Source organism: Balaenoptera borealis, assembly GCF_965194805.1.
Source record: "Balaenoptera borealis genome assembly, chromosome: 12".
NCBI lineage: Eukaryota > Metazoa > Chordata > Mammalia > Artiodactyla > Balaenopteridae > Balaenoptera > Balaenoptera borealis.
The window spans coordinates 5,534,110-5,555,552 of record NC_138869.1 but is presented as its reverse complement, the minus strand read 5'-3'; the positions used below and the strand labels follow the sequence as shown (position 1 = coordinate 5,555,552).

Genomic DNA, 21,443 nt, shown 5'->3' with positions numbered 1-21,443 from the left:
CCTGTGCTCCGCAACAAGAGAGGCCACGATAGTGAGAGGCCCACGCACTGCGATGAAGAGTGGCCCCTGCTTGCCACAACTAGAGAAAGCCCTAGCACAGAAACGAAGACCCAACATAGCAATCAATCAATCAATCAATCAATCAATCTTTAAAAAAAAAAAAAAAAAAAAGAAGTTCTCGGCTGCACGGAGGTAACAGCTAAGTTCTACGAGGTGACTGCCTTGGCTGGCCCGGGCCCATCGGCCCACTAAGCTTTCCTTACCGGAGCTTTTCCAGCCCTGTGCGTGCTGAATGAGGAGAGCAGAGGTGTCAAAGGCCCTTCAGTGGCCAATATCCTCTGGATGTGTGAGGAAGGCTGTGATTTGACCTTCAACCAATAAATTAAAATAGGAATAGTAATTTAAACCCGTAAGTGAGAATTTTCTTTAAATTTAACTAATCGAAATAGTTGATATTAATTTACCCTTAATAGTATCCTAAGCCCTTCCCAGAAGGTCTTGTTTATAGCAAATGACACTGACATTGTGCTGGGCTTTTATGCAGGAGTCCAAAGGACCTGGTCTCCCCTTTCTGACAAGTAAATAAAACGGCAGGGAGATCAAATAACTCACTAAAAAGAAGATATAATTTTTTATCTTCCTTTTTACAGTCTCATATCCACTTCCGCTGGGAATAACAAAGTCTGAATTCTTATGCAACACTTATCTAAATGTGTCGATTTTATCGGATTGACGAATTTTGCTAACAAAAGCAGCACTAGGAAATCTTTTATGACATATTTGGCCCATTCTCAGGGCTGAAGCTTTAATTTAACCAACTTGAGAATTCTGAGGGAGAGCTGCAGGTGTTAGATCTGAAAAAAAAATCATAAATGCGAAGGCGCATCAATCTTTATGACGGGGAAACAAAACCATTTCCACTGGCGTGCCCTCCACAGGCAGGAGAAGGAGAGGTGGCCAAGGCAGGATATTGTCTCGGGCTGCATAGCAAAGAGGAAGCTGCACTGTCGCCCGGTGACCGCTATTTAGTATTGATCAAAAGGCGCTGGCCCGGGGGGAGGAGAGGAGCCGATAAAACAAGGAGGTTTGCCGACACCGTGTGCTCAACAGAGTGTCTCCTCGTTTTCCGGACCACGTGGGAATAAGTCATGCCCATGGCTGCCCGAGTGCCCAGGTGGCTTTCTGCCCCGCGGTCCCCACACCCCTCCCCTCCCCCGCCCTGCCCGGGAGCACTGTCACCCTCCTGCCCCCGCAGACCTCGACGGTAAGCAGCAAGAGCTTGACAGGGCCGGCGGGCCTCCTGCTCTGGACCTCCCGGGCCGCCCTGCCGTCCTCTCCCTGTAGGCTCCCTGCTGCCCCCTGGACTCCCCCCACCCCCCCCCGCCCCTACTTCCCACAAGATGAAATCATAACCCCTTGGCATGAAATACTACAGGCCATGTGATCTGGCCTTTCTCCGTGTCCTCTCCATCAGTCCATCCACCTGTCCATCCATCCATACGACTTCATAAGCCTCTGTGACAGACACATCTGCTCATCACCCAAACGCACCTCTCCCTTTCGATAACCGAGTTGCAGCTAAGCAGGTGGCAAGCAGGCAGGACTGAGTCCTCACCGACAGGATGGGGAGGGGTGGGGGGGGCCTGTGGCTGACACCTGGACCCGTCTGGGCGGTGCCCGGCTCTGACTGCTCCCGCAGGATACACCCCACAGCGGTGAGCCGGCAAGACACGGGCAGCCTGGGTTTCCGAACGCGGTGCAGAGCTGGACTGCCCTTCCTATGACCCTCTTGTGGCTTCCTTGTGCTCCTGGCTCTTCTGGCCTCTTGCAACAGCACTGCAGCCTCCACCCGGGGTGCGAGCAAGCGCCCGGCGGGACCCTGCCTGCCCCATCCGGGTCGGCGGAAGCAGGTGCGCCCCGAGGCCCTCTCATCAGCAAACCTACTTGGTGTTCTCTAGGGTCTTCTGCATCTTCTTGGTCATCTTATCAATCGCCGCCTGTCTCTTCCCTTCGGGTAGGAGGTCTGTCTTGTTCAGCACCACGACCAGCTTCTGGCAGGCGATCTGCCCAATCACAAGGCACTCAGCCGACTGGGTCTGCATCCCCTTGGTCACGTCAATGACCAGCATCATCAGATCGATGATCTGGGCCCCTGGGAGAAGAGAGGACAAGGTTAGGGAGGAAACAGGGCAGCCGACTCTGCAGAAAGTTGCCCGACGCCCTAGGTCCAGCAAAATGAGCCAAGATAAAGTTGGGGGTGTCGGGGTGCGAACGACAGCCACGACCTCCCAGCACCAGGCGGGGGAGTTGCTCGACCGTGAACGCTGGCCCCCTCCCAGTTCTGTGACCTGATTCCCCTCATCTCTACACGCGCAGCCCGGCAGGCTTGCTGGGGGCTCCAGGAGCCCGTGCGTGTCATGGGGCTGGCAGGGCGACGACTCCCTACGCAGCAGCTCCTCTCATTGTGGCCAGTGTCACTGTGTCAGCCCGCGAGGTGAAAACCAGCTCTCAGCGTAGTCTCAAGCTGCTTCTTGCTGCTGGCATCTTACGCTGATGAGAGCTGCTTGCTTCCTGTCTGACGTCCCCCAGCCACCTGGCCTCCCTGCTGGTCCTTGGGCCCCTGCCACCCGTAAGGTCTCTGCCCCAGCCCTTCCCCTTGCCCGGCCCGCTTGGCCAGGGGTAAACTGCCGGCCCTCTCTGAGTCCTGGCTCAAGTATCTCCCCTCGACGAGGCCCATCCGGACAGCTCGATCAGGACTGCAGCCCGCCCGCTTCCCATACGTTCCGAGCCTTCTTTTCCTGCCCTGTTTCCCCAGGACACTTAGCGCCCTCCGCCTGCCCGTGAAACTCACGCACTGCGCACTGTTTGCTCTGACCTGGCCTCTCCGACTGCCCTGAAGGGTGGGACGGAGGCCAGAGGACTGCCACTGATACCGCTTTCCCTTCTGGCTGGACTGTTGCTCTTTGCTGCCGACTTACAGAAGCCCAGAGGAGGTGCTGAGGGTGCGTGCATGGGCACTCTTAGTACCATTTCTCCTTTCAGGTGGATTGCTGCTCTTTCTTGCCAATTTATTTATTCATTCATTTAATCTATTTTTTCCATATTCTATTTATTTATTTGGCTGCGCCGGGTCTTTAGCTGCGGCATGCATGCGGGATCTAGTTCCCTGACCAGGGATCGAACTGGGGCCCCCTGCATTGGGAGTACCGAGTCTAAGCCTGCTGGACCACAGGGGGAAGTCCCTGTTGCCAATTTAAAGAAACTTTTTAAACACTGCGGAGCCCAGAGGAGGTGCTGCGGGTGCGGCACGGGCACTGTTGATAACTGCTTCCCACTTGGACTGGCTCGTTGCTCTTTGTTGCCAATTTAAAGAAACTTTTTAAACATTGAGGAGCATATCCTTTGTGGGGAAGGCGCATTTTAGGCTTCTCTCCCCAGTTATCTTTGGCTTTTATGACTTTTTCCATGCAGAAATGTTTGATTTTTATGTTGAAATGGTCAGTCTTTCCGTTTTTCTCTCTTGTTTCTGGGTTTGGTATCTTACCTAGGTACTTTTTTTACTTTTCAGATTATATATATTTTTTCATGTGTTTTCTTCCAGTACTTGTACAGTTTTAAATGTCTATGTTTCAAACTTTAATCCATTTGGAATTTATTTTGATGTAAAGTGCACGATGGAGATCTAACTTGAGTTTTATCTGGACGGCTACCCATTGTCCCTGAGTCACAGTTACATGCTTTCCCCCATTTACAGACCAGGACGGTGAGGCTCGGAAAGGGAGGGTGGGCACCCAGGGCTCTGCACCAAGCACCCTGCGCTCTCGGCCAGCACCCTCCCCACTCAGCTCTGCGGGTGTTTCGTTGCAAGTCTCCAGCCATGTATTGGGTTTTGGCGTCTCTTCCTTTTGGCAGGGCTCCAGCACCTGTCTTTGCTGCTGTCTCGTCCTCGCTGTTTGTTTTTCCTTGTGTCTTACATGGCTCTCTTTGTTGTTTCTCCTGTTCCTCCTCCGCTGACACTGCCCTGCTGTCCTCCGGGGCTCGTCGGGTGATGATGAGGGACTGTGCCCAGGCTCGGGGCTGTCCTGGGGACACTGCCCGTTCGCCTTTGCACCTTGTCCACTCCCCTTCCTCTTCCCGTCCTCGGGCCCTTTCCCACCTGCTCTTCGGGACACCGTAGGGTCCCCAGAGACTCAGGAATGCAGGACTCTGGCCAAAAGGCAGCTGGCAATAGAAAAAGCAGACATTTGAATTCAGGCGGCTCCGAGTTCTAGCCCTGCCTCCGCTGTTCACTGTCGTGTGACCTGACCTCAGAGTTCTCTCTATTAGAACGGGAGGGTCTCCTCCTCGTGGGGTTGTGGTGAGGGTCAGAGCTGACGCACATCAGGCAGAAGTCACAAGCTGACGTGCTGTCAGGAACCAGGCGGGTAGTACAAATGCCAGCGTAGGGGGCAACGGGGAGCTGCAGGGCCCCGGGTAAAAGTGCTCCTTGGCCATGTCAGGTGCAGGCCCGGTGTTGCCACATCCGCCGACCTGTAAAGATTTTTTACGTGACCCCTCTGGGATGGTGAGTGTGGGCAGTTCGTGCAGACAGAGCGGCGTCCTTTCCAGGGCCTCTGTCTGCCGCCAGCCGCGTGCAGTCCCGAGCCCGGCTCGGCTCCCGGCCCGTGTGCCTGGCACTGGGGTTAGGCAGCCACTGTGGGGTTTCCCGCCAGTCGGGCGGCACGCTGGTTCTGCTGGATGCTGGGTCAGCTCGTCACCTACGGGATCCAATCCGGGGCGCCTGAAGCTTGCTCTCCTTCTGGCCCATTTGGTGTAGCTCCCCATTCTCCCAGAGAAGAGGAAGCCAGGCTTCGCAGCTCATGCATCGTGGCACCTGGGTGACCAGGGGAGATGTCCAGTCCTGCCCAGGCGGTCCCGCTCAGGCGGCTCACTGCTGGTCTGGGGGAGTCCAGCAGGGTGCTTGTGGGGGAGCCCCCTTTGCAGGATCGCCTGCGCCCTGGGGGACACAGTGCTCCAGGCCACTGGCTGGCACTTACCAAGGTCCCTGTGGGGGCCCATGGGTCTGCTGGATTTGGGGGCTGGCAGTATTTGTTCCATGTGGCGGTCACTCCTCTCCCTCCTCCGCCAGGAAGAACCATCCCAGCAGCGCACTTCCTGGAGGCCCCTGTGCCCGAGGCGCTTCCCACAGCCCTGCATGTGTCCCCTCCGGCGACTCCGCCCACGAGTCCCCTCGCACAGACTGAGGAGGCTGCCACACGCGGGGAGTCGGTGTACTGGGAAATGGTCGTGGTGATAGCAGGATATCAACTTCCACTGCGGTTTACATTGTCGATAACGGTGCATTCGCACCGCTTAGTGAATACTTAATGTCACCAGTTAAATTTCTTTTTTCTTTATTTTAAATTTGATATTATTTCCCCTTTTTTCGGATGCCCATAGCTTCTGATTAAAAATCAAATTTGGATTAAATATCTGATTTGCTAAAATGTTTAAATGTTTATATTCAGTTTCTCCAGCAGAAAACTTCTTTTTTCCTGAACACATTTTTCCCCCTTTAGTCCCAGAAGGAAAGTTGCATCTCACAGATAACTTGTTAAATGCTGACCTTTGTAAGTTTTCCTTTATTTTTATTTCTGAAATGATTAAGATATATAATCTACAGAATTGGAAATTGTAATTTTTAAAAGTACTGAGAAACTTTAACCCTGTTATAATTATTCTGCAAACCTTTAAAGGATTCTGTAGTCAGTACAACTAGATGAAAAGCTCTGATAGACTGAGAAGTATAGAGGGTCATTTGTGAGCTGCAAGTTTTTGACTTGTGTTTCCCACCCACTCGCTCACTCTGCCCCTCTAGTCTCAGAATGATTTCCTACCCTGGGTTCGTGGGAATTGGGAAGGACACTGTTTGATTCATTCTGGGGAAATACTAGGGATTCTGAAAAAGACAAGACGGGCCAGTTATGTCACTTCCTGTCGTCTGATCAAAGTCTGATGAAGAAACAGAGTGACCAAGGGTTACTGCCAGGCGCGGGTGGTGCCTGGTGCCGACCCGGGTTTCCAGTGGGGTCAGTCAAGTCGCCGTGACCTCTGGACCCCTTAGAAGTCCCTGATGTTGGCTGCGCGGCAGCGGGGCTCCTGCTGCAGAGGTAGCGTGTGGGCGCTGGACTGAGGCTGCAGATGAAGCCCCACGGCCCCTGAGTGTTTGGGTCCCGTCTGCATGCATCTTTCTGGGTCTGTTAGCTCAGTTTTACCTCCCATTCCCAGGATCCCAGCAGGCATCAGAAGTGAGTGGGCAGATGGGGAGAGAACACAAGCCTTCCCCTCCAGCCTGCGGGCCAAGACGAGGCGCTCAGGTGGTTCTCTACACCAGCAGGGCCGGAATCTCAGCGTCAGGACTGGACTCCTGGTCCACCGAGTGGAGGAGGTGGGGAAGCTACGGTGCGCTCACTCAGTCCAACAGAGATCAACGACGCCGCGCCCGAGCTGCGTCTTGTGCTGGAGGCTGCGAACACAGACCGAAATCCCGGGCCTTGGTCTGTGAGCCGCAGTGTGTGGGGGGGCGTCTGAGCGGAGGAGCAGGGGTCAGCGCACGGCAGGGAGGGGTGCGAGGCGCCACGGCCGGCCCCGATTCTGGCGTCTGGCGGGGCGGGGTGAGGACTGTGCGGGTGGAGGCTGGGCAGCGGCTGGGGCCCCGTTCGGAGGGACGGGCCATGTGGCCGACGTGATCTTGAATGGAAGCATGAAGGACTTCGGCTGGATCTTTAAGAGAACCTCCTGAGAGGCAGGGCTGGTAAAGATGGGGCTGGATGGCTGGAGCTCTCCGCCGGGGGTCTGGAGAGCGGGCGTGTCCTACTTCAGGGAGGGAGTCCGAGTCACCCCACCCGTGGACCACGCCTGTGACCCCTGCCACGCCCATGGACACTACTACTATCACTACTGAGTTATGTGTGTTTAAATCAAGTCCTTTTTTTGAACTCAAATGCATTTATATTAAAAAGAACTTTACATGACAGTAAATGCATTAAACTTGCTGTAAGTTGAAGTTAACAGAGAAGATAAATAAAACAACAAAGCAAAACAATGGAATGCACTGGTGTTAGATGTTAACTAGAGTTGAAACTGTGAGCCCCAGGCCTGCTCTGATATTAAGGGATCAGCAAGAGCTGGTAAAAAGACATACTAGCCCTAAGTCGAGTCTCTCTCTTCGACAAAATAGGGGGACTGGATGAGAATTGGGAAAGGCATGACCTTCGACCCCGCCAGGGAGGAGTGTTGCCGGGCGCCAGGCATGGCCTCACACCATCTCTCCTGGCCGCCCTGGAAGCCCCGGACAGAGGACACACACCGCTCCCAGCGGCCTCCTCGGAGGGGCGCACAGGAAGAGGAGAGGTGTCCACGCTTCCTCAGGGCAGAGGGGCCGAAGCGGGTCAGCCGCCACTCCTTCCCGGACGGAGGAGATGGAGGTGTGCGCGTGGGCTCCCGGGCCACGGGCTCTCACGAGCCAGGGAGTCCTGCCCCTGCTTCCTTAAGCTACTGTGTCGTAGTCTATCTCGGGTAATCTTTTTAGCTGACTTTGCACGACAGTACAGCTCCTGTTCAAGAGCAGCGAAAAGGAGCAGAAAATGGAATTTGAAATGTAGAAATAAAATAATTGTGGCCCATGAGCTATAATTTGATTTCATGCTTTACAGGGAAATGAAAGAAGGCTTCCTTAAAATGTACGGTTTCTGCTCTCTCCCCCCCCTCCCCCTCCCCCCTTTAACCATTTTAGGATTTCCTCTAGCTCCGAAGAGAAAATAGGATTGTGGAAAACGTTCAGCTCTCAAGTGTCACTGCCACTCAGGGGCCAGCTCGGTTTAATGTGAACTTCCCATTCTGGGTAAGAGGAAATTCTTCAATTAATAAACCGGGTGTGCGGAGGCCAGTCTTTAAGGTTTAATCAATTTCATCTGTACTTAGGATAAAAAGACTGACTATTCTACTTTTTTTTTTTTTTCGTTTTCCTTCTTTAAAAAAATAATAAAATGAATGTTTTATTTTAAATTCTTTGAGGTTCGTATCTCCTGTTTCAGGAAATATTGTCTATTTCATGCAGTGACTATGAAAACTGCCCCCTCCTTTTTTACTTTTGCTAAGAATCTTTTTTCAAAAATAACTAAATTATCCTCTGTCCTCATATACTATAACAGCTTGGGAGATGATACGAATTATACAGGATTTTGGCAGACACCTTGTAGGGGGCTGGGGAGAGAGACGAATCACCAAATATGGATGCAAGAGCTCCTTCTGAACAAACACTGAGAGGTGGATGAGGGAGCGTGCGCCCGCAGCCCCTTCACCACCAGGGACGTCTGTGGCCCAGACAACCTCACCCAGGAGGCCTGCCCTGTGGTCATCTGCAGGCACGAGGACCTCAGAACGGAACCAGGGCGTCTCCCCAGCAGGACCGAGTAAACATTCGGACTTGCTGACCAACCAGGACCGACAGGACTGCCCAGGACAGAGAACTCCTGAATCTCTGTCACGTGGTCCCTGGACACGCGGGGCCCGGTCGGATTCGGGGACAGAGGCCGTGGTCAGGCCCCACGGTGGCGAGTCTGCGCCTCGGCTCCGTGTAGCAGCTAAGCACTCTGGGCCGTCTCTTCATCTACAGAACGGAGATAAAGCCACTACGAACCTTTTCCAAGGCTGTGTGGTGGGCCTCACACAGCACTTGGGACCCACGGGGCAGGAGGTCCCATCTGACCCAGGTCCCCCCCATGCTTTCACAAGGGGCCTGGGTGAAAATGCTACTTTTAAGTCAGTGTTTTTCACGAAAACTCTGCAAACCCAGGGCCCTGTCAATGTGAGTTCCATTGTGAGAATGAGCACGAAAGCCTCGCTGCTCTGAACAGCGGCTGCAACGATCAAAGGTCTCAACGTGGCTGGTCAAGGTGCAGCCAACAGCCCATCTCTGCAAGAGAAACCTGGGGCTCAGAACAGCGACTAACAGTACTCAGTACACAGTAAGCACTCACTAAGTGAGAGGGGAGTGGGGGAGAGGGGAGGGAGAGGGGAGTGGGGGAGAGGGAGCACTCACTAAGTGAGAGGGGAGTGGGGGAGAGGGGGAGGGGGCGGGGAAGGGGAGGCATCCAGGAGGCACAACTGCCGCAGCTGCTGGACCAAGGTAGTGGAGCCAGGAGCAGAGCCGGGCTCTGCCTGACCTGAGGCCCCTTGTCCTTCCACCAGGCCTCCTCCTTGAAGTGGCACCAAAGAGGATTTCTCTTGAAGACAGCAGCCTGTGATCCCAAGGAAGAACCGTGCCCTGGGTTTAGGGCCCACATGCCTTCGCTCCCCGGGGAGAGGTGTGAGGGGAAACGCCTGCAGACACAGGTCACGTGAGAACAAGGACGGCATGTGGGGGGGGACACGCTGGCTCCCACCTCAGCCCCCCTCCCTGCCTGTCCAGGGAGACCGGGTCGCTGAGCCTCACCCTCACCCGTCTGCAAACAGGATCCCCTGTCACCTACAGGGCAGCGTGGGGCTCCCAGATCCCACGTGCAAACCTCACAGCCCAGGACCTGGCCCAGCAGGTGCTCACACGGGCGTGACTGAACCTGAGTTCTCGTCCTCACCCATTCCGGCACCGGACAAAGGCCTGTCCTGAGGCGGGGGTGGTGGGCAGACGTGAACACCTGCAGGGCCTGGTGGGTCCTCACCTGAGCGGCACGCCTGGCGCGAGACGAGGCCAAGTCCAGAGGCCGCAGCCATTCCTGGGCCCTGGCTGGAGGGGACAGTCCCCCCTCAGCTCCAGCCCACGGAGCCAGAAAGGAATGTGGGCCTGGAGTTGTCAGATCTTCTGGTTTTTCAAGAGAAGCCAAAAATCTGGACCATTGTATGAAATTTGCCAATTTTTAAATGTTGACAACCAATTCAAAACAAAATGTTTAAACTGTATGGCCCAAACAAAACATGTCCATTGGCCAAAACCAGCCTGCAGCTCCCAGTGTGAGGTCTCTGGAGGGAGTTTTCCCGAGAAAGAGAGGTTGGAGGAACCAGGACAAACATCCACCTCTTTGGCCGCGTGAATCAGGAAAGCACAAGGGACCCATCTGCTGAGCTCCGGCCCCTCCTGCCCCCATGACCCACACTGGGCCTCAGTGGGGACAGAAAGGTACATCCTGGAGGGAAAGGGCGGCAGGCCCTCTGCTGTCACCAGATCCCAGTGGGCTTGAGCAGGGGACACGAAGCCACGGGCCTGCGGCCAGACAAACCTCAGCTCAGACCCGGCCCCTGGAGGCCACAAGGGGCGAGCCTCCCCTCCCCGACTCTTCCCGACTCTCCGTGGTCGGGATGAGGTGGCCCTCCCTTGGGGTGCCGTGGTCCCCACGCTGCCCAGGACAGCCCTGTTCTGTGACTCGCCCGAGCCCCTGCAGCCTCCGCCCCGGGACAGAGCCCCTGACGGGCAGCAGCGCAGAGCCGGTGGTCAGCGAGTGCCCCTGCAGGGAATGGACAGAACTGGGACGCAGTTAAAGCGCTGAGCAGGGCCCTCCAGCAGCCATGAACGGATTCTTCTCTGTTCTGTAGTGGTGACGTCCTCCTACACTCCAAAGAGGCACGTGTGCTTGTCCAGAAGCAGAGACAGAAGGAAGAAGGGAGCAAGGACAGGACCGCACGCTGTGAACACCAGGGGGCTGGGACCTGCAGAGAGAGGGCCCAGGGGCCTCCAAGGGCTGCATTCCCCCAGGAGAAGAGTCCCAGTGAACCCCAGCGAGGGGGAGGAGGGGCCCTCACGAGTCCACCTGAGAGATGAAGAAGCTGAGACTCAGGGTGGGGAAGAAACTCAGCCAAGGTCGCAGATCCTGACCCCTCTGAACCCGTCTCCCAACCACCACCACCGTGGAGGTGGGTCCACCACTCACAAGGCACCGCGACAGGAAAACCACCCTCGGCTTGTTCTGAGGGACGATGGTTGCTGTGGCCTCGGACACAGACAGGCCCTCCTAGAGACGGGGCCCCAGGCCACGGCGAGCCCCCACTCTGAGGCAGAGAAACCACGGCAGGGGTCCCTGCCTGGCCCAGGCCAAAGGCGCTGGAAGGGTGAGGCCCGCCGGGCTCCTCCAACTGAGACGGTCTGAGTGCTCAGGGTCGCAGAGCCTGAGAGCGTGGCCTCAGGAAACTGTTTACTGGAGAAACAGGAGAAAAAAAAAGAAGAAAAGAGGGGGGAAATCTACCATAAAAAGTAAGTAAAATCAGCAGAATTCCTTCATGAAAAGGGTGGAATTAGCATATGGCCTCAGCTGCCAAGTGAGGCCATTGAAGCAAGCAATGAAAATGAGTTCAAGACACAATTAGACGTTTTTCTGGACGGGGAGAGAGGGGACTGAGCAGGCGGCCGCGTTTCAGAGGGAGCAGCAGGGCACGTTCAGGGCAGGGCCACCGTGCGAGAGCCCTGAGCACTGGCTGGGGGGCGGGGGGCACCACCTGGGGCCTCTCCCCCGCGTTACACTGCCACGCCGCCTCCTGCAGAACCTGCAGCCACCCGCGGCCCGAAATAAAAGTCTGGCTCCATCCCCCTCGTGCCTCTGCTGCTGCCCGCGGGGCCGAGCGCCGCCTTCAGGGACTAGCGTGGCCGAGTCCCTGCCCTCAAGGAGCTCACAGTCTGGTGGGGGAGACGCACACAAACCCGCAAGGTCAACACAGTGAAGTACATCAAAGTAAGACGTGAAGTTTCTGCTGAGCAAGCACAGAAGAGGGGAATTTAGCAACTGGAGGGAGGGAGGAGGCCGGAAAGCAGAGGGAAGGGCCTTTCAGGGCTGAGGACACAGCAGGAGGCCACGGAGGCCCAGCCGCCAGCGCCTCAGAGGATGCCCATCACTCGGTTCCCCTGGACCCTCGGGGACAGGGCCAGATTCCCTCGGAATGACCAGAGGTGCCAACCGCTGGCTCGGGGACCAGATATGACTCAATGGCAACAACTCGGGACAGCTGTTCCCAATCTTCCCAAGAGTGCGGCACATGCGGCCTCCCAAGGCACGGGAGACGCTGGGTCCTCATGGGCGACACAGTCTGTTAGGCCCTCTCTAGCCCAATGGGTTCCAGCGTCCTCCTTCGGGTGGCTCGCTGACGGATGGTCCAGCTTCGTCAGGCTCCCTGGGCCCCGTCTCCTTCAAGGTGGAGTGAACGTTTACCCTGAAAGGACCTCGAACCTCTCCTCTGTGCTCACGGCAGGCTTGTTGGCGCAGGGCACCTCCACAGCCCCTGGGCCCCCGGCCCGACCCTGAGTGGGGTCCCACCTCCTGCACACCCGCGAGTCAGAACCAGCTCTGCCAGCCTCTTGCGTCCACACAGCGGGCCTCTCAGATTGAAGCTGGGAGTGATGGGGATACTGAGAGGAAAATGAGGCCTGGCCCCTGCACCCAGCACCCTACATACAGACCAGGGGAAGGAGTGACACGTGCTTGGCACTTGTCCTTCCAAAGCCCCATCAGGCTGTCTGCCGGCCGCCGACCACCTTCCACGGCGGCAGGGGGAGGAGAGGGGGCGCGGGGTCTTCAGCGGGGCAGGGCAGGCACTGACTCCATGCCCCGTTCTCCTCCCAGGAGGAGAGCAATGGCCTTAAGCTCCCACTTATAACAAGCACTGTGTGCCCAGCACCGCATGCAGACGCTCACAACTCCGCTCACGCCACCCCCACGACAGCCCAGCAAGGGGAGCGCCGTGATTCCACCTTCCAAAGGCAGCAGCTCAGTCAGGGAGGTCCGTTCACAGGCCCAAACACACAGCGAGCAAGCGGCAGGGCCCAGCTCCTCCACCGCCCACCAGAGCTCTCTCATAGCCACGTGATCTCATTTTCCAGGGCCTTGCCCCCGCTCTTGCCCCGGCTCCTGCCCCCACCCCAGGAGGAGGTCCTTGAGAAGAGACGCCAAACCAGAGAAGAAGCCACACCTACAGAACTCAGGAAAGCACTACACTTACGATTACGGCTCTATTATATAGGAAACAAATCAGGACCAGCCAAAGGAAGAGACACACAGGGCACGACCTGGGCGGGCACAAACACAGGCGTCTACCGTGGAATCAGGGCTCGTCACCCTCCTGGCACATCAATCTCTTCACCAACCAGGAAGCCCCACTGAGCTCCTGGGTCCAGAGTTTTTATTGTGGTTTCATTACTTAGGCACGAATGATTGAATCACTGGTCGCGAGGAGACTGAACTCGACTGATCCGCTCTGCCCTCCTCAGAGGTCAAGAGGTCAAGCTGGTGTCTCTGGCCCAAAGCCCCAGCCCACTAGTTACATGGCTGGTCTCTAGTCTTCCTCTAGCATAAACTCAGGTGTGGTCCAGGGGACCACCAGGAACAGCAGAGACACTCCGGTCACTGGGGAAATTCCAAGGTTTCAGAAGCTCTGTCGCAGGATCCCAGGACACAAGCCAGATTCCTTATTATATTAATACAGCAGTAAGGCTGAAACACGCTCACACACAACTGCCCTCCACCCGTCCCCCACTCGCGGCTGCTGAATGCGTCGCGCTGTGACAGCTGCTCTGAGGGACAGTCTGAAAGGCAGCAGAAGCCCCCGGAGCGCTGCTAGAGCGGAAGACACCGTCCACGGCACGTCGGTTCCTCGAGGAGGGAGGGATGGGCGCTGCGGTGGGACAAGCCGGGGGCGCCGCGGGGCCAGTAAACACGCTGTCAAAGAGCGCTTGATGACACAGGGCAGGCTCATGGCTCAGCACCTAAAATGTTACATTCAGTGGGATCCCTCTTAGGAAAGGGGTTATGTCACAATACTAACAGGAGTTATCCTGAGTAACTAGATTCTTATTTCTCCCTCATACTTTCCCCTATTTACCACATTCTCAACAGGCATAAATTATTATACATTCAGGGGAAAAGGGCTTTTAAAAAATAACACGTGAAGAATAACATTACATACACTAACTCCCATGAAGCAGTAATAAGCTACTTAATCTGAAAGTACATGGCAGTGACTGTATTTTCAGTATTTAGAATTTCTTTTTGGTTCTTTTTCATAATGTCCTAAGCTCACAACGTGTTCCACTTCTTCATTTACATTTCAAACATTCTTATTTTAAAGCCCCTTCCAGATTTGTTTCATGGTTTCTGGTTCCTAGGACGGGGATTTCCGCACTTGTGCCTATGGGATGCCTTCTGCACGGTGGTTACTTTCCTCGTACGCCTCGTGACTGGTCCTCAGCCGGGGCTGTTTTCTGTGGGAGGTCCCAGTGCGTGACTGGAGCGTGCCCGGGGGGTGGCCGGACTGTGGGGCCAGGGCCACGTGCGTCACCAGCGCTTCCGTAACATGGATGAGGCGGACGTGAGTGCACTTGGTCTCAGGGGTCCTGTCTTCTCCTGGGGCAGCCATTTAACCTCGCCCTTTTGGAGGAGACCTTTCCTAGTCCCTTGTCTCCGTTTATGAGGGATCCTCTACATCTCCAGTGTGGACGCCCCTGCAAACCAGCTGGCGTCCAGGCCTGTTCGCCGCTGTGCCTCTGACACCTTTCCACGTCCAGCCCTTGAAGATGCTCCTTCCTGGCTTCTGCACCTCCATCTCCTCGTGCTTCCCCACTTCACCCAGCCTGTCAACGTCTGTGGGACCCAAGGCTCCCAGGGGCCACGCAGCGCACTGTGTCACCCACACGTCTGAAGCGACGGGGCAACTATAAAGGGTCAAGGGGGCACGCAGCGAGGAACACTCGACCTCACGGCCCTCTCACCAGCTGACAACAATGATGGAAGCTGAATGTACTGGAGGTAACTAGACATCATTTTAGTAAACAGAGAACTATAACCAGAGCTGTGTTGTAGACTCTGAGTCACCAAGACCTGGATGTGAACCCTGGTTCTGCCAGCTCTGCAATCTGGGGCCTCTCACCCCCAGCCCCCCACTCACAGGGACATGGTGAGAACTGGCCTGAAGCCCAGTCTGCTGGGGCCCGTCCCTGGGGAGCTGATCTTTGCTGCACCTGGTGTCACAGCTCACACTGAAGAGCAGGCTGGGAGAGCTCTGTACCAGCTACAGGCAGAGCCTCAGGACGGCGATTGTGAAGCAGGGACCGGGGGGCGCTGGGAATGGCCGGGGAGCGTCTCGCAGCTGGAAGGGTCCTCAGGCTGCGGCCAGCAACAGCCCCAGCTGCACCCCCCACGGGGACTCTGGGGAGCCTGGCCCCTGGCGCCCCTGCCTGAGGGCTGGCCGTGTGCACCCCCTCCCGAACGGCCGCAGCCCCTTGCAACCGCTCCAGGAACCACACAGAGAGCTCCGCGAGTGGGAGCAATGACCACTGCGCCTGGACCACCTCTAGCGAGGGGACGTGTCTGATCATCCACCTCCGAAGCTGCTCCCTGGAAGGAGCTCGGGCACCTTCGGGTGACAGCCCAGGCCACGGAGCCAGAGCCTGGCTGTGAATCTCAGCCCTGCCGCTTCCAGACCTACTGCCGCAGTGACGCACCCTTTGTCCTCGGTTTCCTCATCCGCAAGACGGGGTGACAACAGTGCCGGCCCCTGGGGCGGTGGGAAACACGTCACTACGATACCGCACCTGGCACACAGTAGGTGCCGTGGAAGGCTCGGCTACTGTCCGTGCCAGGGGTCATCTCCGTGCTCCCGAGCGCTACGGGCAGCAAAGCTGCGCTCCCAGGACGCGCGTCAGGGTAACGGGGGCAGCTGCGGCCAAAGGCTCAGCCAGCGGGGATGCACCGGACGAGCACCCCCTCAGGACTCACCGGGCAGTGCACTTGGTCCCAGCTCCACCACGGGCCCAGCACTAGCCTGAGGGGACACAGCAGTGCCACAAAGCAAGCAAGGCCCTGCCCTCACAGAGTGGACGCTCCAGCACCAGCCACTGACGCACTCACGCAGAGACGACAGACAGTCAGGAAGTGAGACGGGACTGGGGCCCTGAGCGGCGGGTGCAGCAGGCAACACTGAGAGGGGAGGTGGGAGACGCCCTGGGGGGCCGAGGGGGACGGGTTTGCTGCAGCGGGAGCCGCGGGCAGAGGCCCCGGTGAGGGTGCGTCTGTGCCGCGGACCCCGCCCGCCAAGGCAGGGCCTGGACTTCCTCACACTGGTAGCTGAGGGCCAGCGGCCGAGTGCTGGGTGGGGAGTCCGCGGCGGTGCCCGGGGACGGTGAGTACTCAAGGCAGTGGCCGGGGAGGCCGGACCGGGGGAGGGCGTGCGAGTACAGACCCTCTACCCTGCCAGCGGCCTCCCTCCTCTCGCCGCCTGCTCCCACCGTCTGTGAGCTTCTCAGCAGAGGCCCGGGGCCCCCTTGGCTGCGGAGGCTCCCGGAACCCCGTGACTGCAGCTGAGGCCGGCGACAGGAAGGGGAGGGAGTCCCGTCCTCCTTAGGAGGAAGGCCACAGAGAAGGTCCAAAACCAAGACAAACAAAAAGTACATAACGAAGTTACAGAAGAAATCATCAGCTAGAGAGTCAGGATGGCCGTGGCTGGAGAGAGGAGGGCTGCGCCCTTGCTCCCGCGTCTGCTGCCCACCGCCCGGAGGCCGGGCCCCGCACAGCCCCCCGGCAGCCAACGCCCAGCCCAGAGCCGCCCTTCTCCGCCCAAGCCCAAGCCTCCGGAAGCACAGGCAGAGGAGGACTGAAGGAACAGAACGAGACGAGACGCGATGAGGACAGGGGCGCGGCCGTCCTCGGAGGCAGGCGCCACACTCAGCCCAGGAGGCCACCCATCTGTTGGCTAAAAGCAACTAAACCAGAAACTGTTTCAAGCTACAGCTGGTGTCTGGGCCACTTTATCAAGCACTTGAGACACAGAGCTGATTATTTTTCTGGCAACAGCGAAAACAGAAAGGCTGAAAGCACGGAGTCTGTCACCAGCTGTTTCCGGAGCGGTTCTTACAGTCACATCTGGGTTGGGGCCAGAGACGGCAAAGAGGTCCACTCGGGAGGCCTGCTGCGGTTGGTCTTGTTCTTTCATTCCCCTCTTGCGTTTCGCCGCCTTGAGTCACGCAGAGTAAAACCCCTTGCACAGCATCTTTTGGTGCTTTAGATGCTATTTGCAAAGAGCCCCTTAAAAAGGGACTTGGGTTAAAAGAAACGTGTGTGTGCTGTGGTCTTGACTCGTGGTCTCTGCCCCCTTACTTGGATCTGGATTCCCACACCAGCTCTCTCCCCACTGGCCGGCTGCGTGGCTGTGGCCAACCTCTTCAGCCCATCCCGAGCCCCAGTTCCTCACCTGTGGCACCCGAGGGGCTGTGGAGCTCGCCGAGCGTCAAGCACAGAGCCTGGCACGTAGAAGGTGCCCAACAAATGGGACATGATTAAGATCTGACTGGTTCTCACGGCTCACACCACCCTTTCCCTAACATCATCAACACCCATGGATGTGGGCTCATGGGTAATTTTTATTTTCTTCTTCCTGTGCTGTTTTCCAAAATCGGGACAAGAAAATTCACTTCGCAATAACTATAAATACTTTACAACAAAAATCATTACCTACTAAAATGTCAGAGTGAAAATGCCTGGGCTATTCCTAGATGATAAGAGTCCATCCCAGGACCAGAGGTCTCCCTCTGCTACGCCAGGGATCTGAAAACAGTTTTCAGGACCACTGCCAAAGCCAGCCGGACAAAGGCTGCCCCCACCCGCCTCTCCGGTCAAAGGATTCCAACCTCTGTCCCCATTCCTATGGTCCCCATTGCCCTAAACCAGGACCACACTGGGCCCCGTTCCGAGAGTGGCCCAGCGAGAAACTCGCCAGAGACCTGCGGTTTCTGCAAGCTGGGCTAACAGGGCTCCTGGGGGTCTTGTGAGCGATTCACTGGGAGACGGGGCGAGTGAGCTGAGCGCTGAGGAGTGAGAGGGTGTGAGATACAACCCATGTAGAGGCCGCTGCCAGAGGCTGGTCGAGGGGTGGAAGCGGGGGCGGGCAGGCAGGGCCCCGGGCTGGGGCAGGAAGAAGGCCGGTACAGGCCACCAGCGGCTCCAGCGTGGGCTCAGCACATCCAGCCCGAGCACAGCCGTTTGGAGCTGGTTTCCAGCCCCAGGTCTGCAGACCTGAGGGTGGACACAACGCGCCCCAGGGCAAGTGGGGCCTGGTGACTGGCCAACCTTTGATGTCCCTCCAGGCCACAACTGGCCAGGTCCTCAGATTTGTTTATTTTTCCTGTATAACTTTTGCAATGCTTCAACTAAACAGACACTTTTTATCAACCATTTCCAGAGCAAGAAAAATAGCCGAATGCTTGGTTTGTAACGGAAGCTGGTAGCTGTGCTGGGCTGGGGGACATGTGAGAACAGCTCCCACTTTGAGGGATTTGGAACCCACGAGGGAACTGCATCTGCTGCCGATACGGTGACCCAGTGCCCCGTCCACCAACTGCTCACAGAGCCACTCTCTTCTGAGGTCCTCGTCCCCCGGCTCCGTCTCTCTGGTTACTTGGTAGGAACCCCAGGCCAAGCGCCAGGCACAGGCGGGGCCCAGATCCAGCCACTCGGTCTCTGCTGCGTCTTCTGCCGGGGGGCACTGACTCGGCAGCGAGAAAGCTGAGCCCAGAGCCACGGGCAGGTCCGCAACCTTGCAGGAGGCAGCCGGCCTGAGAAACAAGCGGGCACGAGGGACACGGCCCGGGAGATAGGGGGCCCTGGATCCAGCTGGGCCTAAACCCAGCCCACAAATCGTGCTGGTTGTGAGAAGCAGTTTGGGATGAATTTCTGTCCTTTGCCAATGAAGACTACGTACTAACATGCTTTAACAATTCTATTCAACTCAAGTGTCCTGATTTTAGTGCCTCCATGGCATTTTCCAAGCAACTAAAGTGACTGCTTACACACATGATCTCACTTGAACCACCGACGCTGTGCAGGGCGCATCATGGCTACCCTTACTTCACAGACAAGGCCGAGGAATCATTCACTTCCGCCGTCGCTGTCGCAATCACCATCCTTTTACCCAAAGTCACACAGATGTTAGGCTGTGCAGCCGGGATCCAGATTCACATCCTCTGAATCCAAAACCTACACTCCTCCCCCCCAGGAAGGCCCCGCTGCCTCGGTGTGCACAGTTCTGTCCTAAATGCAGGCAGAGACACAAAGGCCGTGGGCCTCACCCCTCACATCAAGGGCTTGCAGTCGCCTGGAAATTGGACATAAGTCCATGAGCCCACTAAGGATGCGGAAAGCCAGAACACAGCTAGGAGTGCAAGTGTGAGGTCCAGGCACCATCCACACGGCAGGGAGGTGAGAGGGCGCAGAGGCCACATCCCAGAGTCGGAGGCTGGTGCAGAGTCTCCCCATCGCTGTGACCTCAGCGACCCAGGGCCGCACCTTCAGACTCAGTTCTCCACCAGCCGCCGGGACTCCCCCACTCCCCTATCAACCAAGGTTTCCTCAACGGTGTGACTGTGCTGTCGCACCCCACCCCCAAGACTGCGGAGGTGCTCCCTCTTACCCATGCTCCTTCTTCAAAAGCACCTTAATTAGAGCTCTCAGGTGACACAGAGCACGGCAATTTCCAGTTTCCCTCCTGGAAACAAAGAGGCCTCAGGAATTCTACAATCCTACATCACTTAGTTAATACTCTGGGGTCAGATGATGGCCTCTGGGTCTGTACTAGGTCACTTTCCGAGTAAGTATCTTCCACGGTGGCTGCAAATAGTCACTGAAGGAACTGTGCCTCACTGGCGGAGACAAAATGTTTAGTTCAGCTGTCTTATCTTATGTAACTGAGCAAACCGAAACTTTAAAAATCTCATATCATATTTCGAACCAACTTGCATTGTATTAGTGATGTGTCACTGAATGATTTTCCTTAGGTCAAAATTTTTTCTTATGAAATCATAATATAATATTAAAGATGCTCCAGAAAAGAAAAGTCAGCAAGGACTCCAACAGGACCTGAAGGCAAGTCCCGCCACACAGCGGCTCCTCCAATGTTGCTGACTCCTGTGCCACCGTCACAAAGGCTGCTGCACCCACCACACCTCCTGGCCTCACTGTCATCTCTTGAGGCCTCTGCCTAAGGAGCTCATTTCTAGTGAGAGGACAAAGGCAACACACCCCAGAGACTTGCTTCCACAGAACCTTCCCTAAGCTGCCACCCATTTTCGAGGGAAATTGAGGTGAAATGACAGTTGAGTCCTACATTGCAAGAAGTGGGGAGGGAGCTGGAGGAAAGAAAATGGAGGGGGGGCGGGGAGGGATGGGAGGAGGGGCCGTCACCTGTAGGTACTGTTTTCTAAGGCTCTTACTCAGGTTGAACAAGTTTGAGGTTTTAAAACGAAGCAAGAAACTCTGAATTATAGACATAAATGTACTCTAGTCTCATGCTGATGTTCAAAGATGCCATCTTCTTGAACTGGAGCCCCGGAGGGCCTCTGCGATGTGGGCAGAGCCCAGGCTGCTGGTGCAGGCTCCCGGCTGCCTGCCCTCCACCCACCCTCCGACCCCAGCTGCCTCCTGCGGGTGGGCTTCCGGGGAGGCAGGAGAAGCCTTCTCTAGAGCCGCCTCCCTTCTGCCTGCTGACCAGGCACCGGGTGTGGCAGGAAGTGCTGGGCGCCCGGCCCCCGCTCTGTCCTGGTGCCTCGGCTCCTGGCCCGTCGCCCAGAGGTCACCCCTTCCTTGGATGCCTGACAAAGGCAAGGATAATTTTTCAAGGCTGGTGGCTGGTCAAATGAGTCCAAGCAAGCTGACCGCACGGGGAACTTCCGCCTCCCTGGAGCCCGAGGGGACCGCTAACACAGGTGTACACATACCACCTGGGGGCCAGAAGGAAAAGAAGACTCTGCCTAGGCTCTCCAGGCAGCCCCTTCCAGAGAGCCGCTCCAGAATGCATCCCACGACCCAGCTCCACATCCGGAGAGGAACACGGGACAGGGCACCAAGCACCAGAGTGCCCTGTGCTCTGCATGTACCCCTACGTCTTCAGCAGCGTTCTGAACACCAACATGCTTTGCACCGTAAGACACGCGGAATCACTACGTTAACTTGAAAAGGAGGACAAAGGTCTGGTCCAAGTGGGTCGGTGCCCTTGGCACCCCGCACCCAGTGTCCCAAGGTCGGTACGTTTACAAGCAGGATGGTTTTTAAGACGTGTGTGACTGTCATGCAGCTCATCTCCCAACTCCAGGAAGGCCCTGCCCACAGACGGTCATCCCAGACACACAAATTAAGCCAGAGCTGTGGGATGAGACTCAGAGTAAATTAGGTCCAAGAATAAGCCTCTGGAAAAGCAAGAGTTTCATAAAAATGGCAACATATGCTCCGCCTTCTCCTGCATTAGTGAATGTGGGAGAGGCTGAAGGCCACTTAATGGTCTAATAAAATGTTTACAGGCGAAGGTTCTTACAGACAAAGACTGCCTGAGACCAGCACGCCCTGTGCTGGGGTCCGGCGACCCTTTCATCAGGCAGATTTCACTGCAATGGCAGGAACGCACCCCACCCGCACCCCGTCGGCAGGGGTCCCGCCTCTGCTCTC

At 56.6% G+C, this 21,443-nt stretch overlaps 1 protein-coding gene across 11 annotated transcripts in view; it reads right to left on the bottom strand.

Moving 5' to 3' along the window:
- Positions 1-21,443, bottom strand: part of EEFSEC (eukaryotic elongation factor, selenocysteine-tRNA specific) — a 197,712-nt gene that overhangs the window by 133,814 nt on the left and 42,455 nt on the right. For 10 of the 11 annotated variants that reach the window (XR_014232246.1, XR_014232247.1, XR_014232248.1 and 7 more), the window contains exon 2: positions 1,945-2,152. The exons of the other annotated variant lie outside the window; for it this stretch is intronic. Coding sequence is in view for 3 of the 10 variants with exons in the window: in XM_082345253.1 (XP_082201379.1) it covers positions 1,945-2,152 (208 nt within the window). In the remaining 7 variants the exon portion in view is untranslated. The remainder of the gene's footprint in view (positions 1-1,944; positions 2,153-21,443) is intronic. 11 annotated transcript variants of the gene reach the window in all.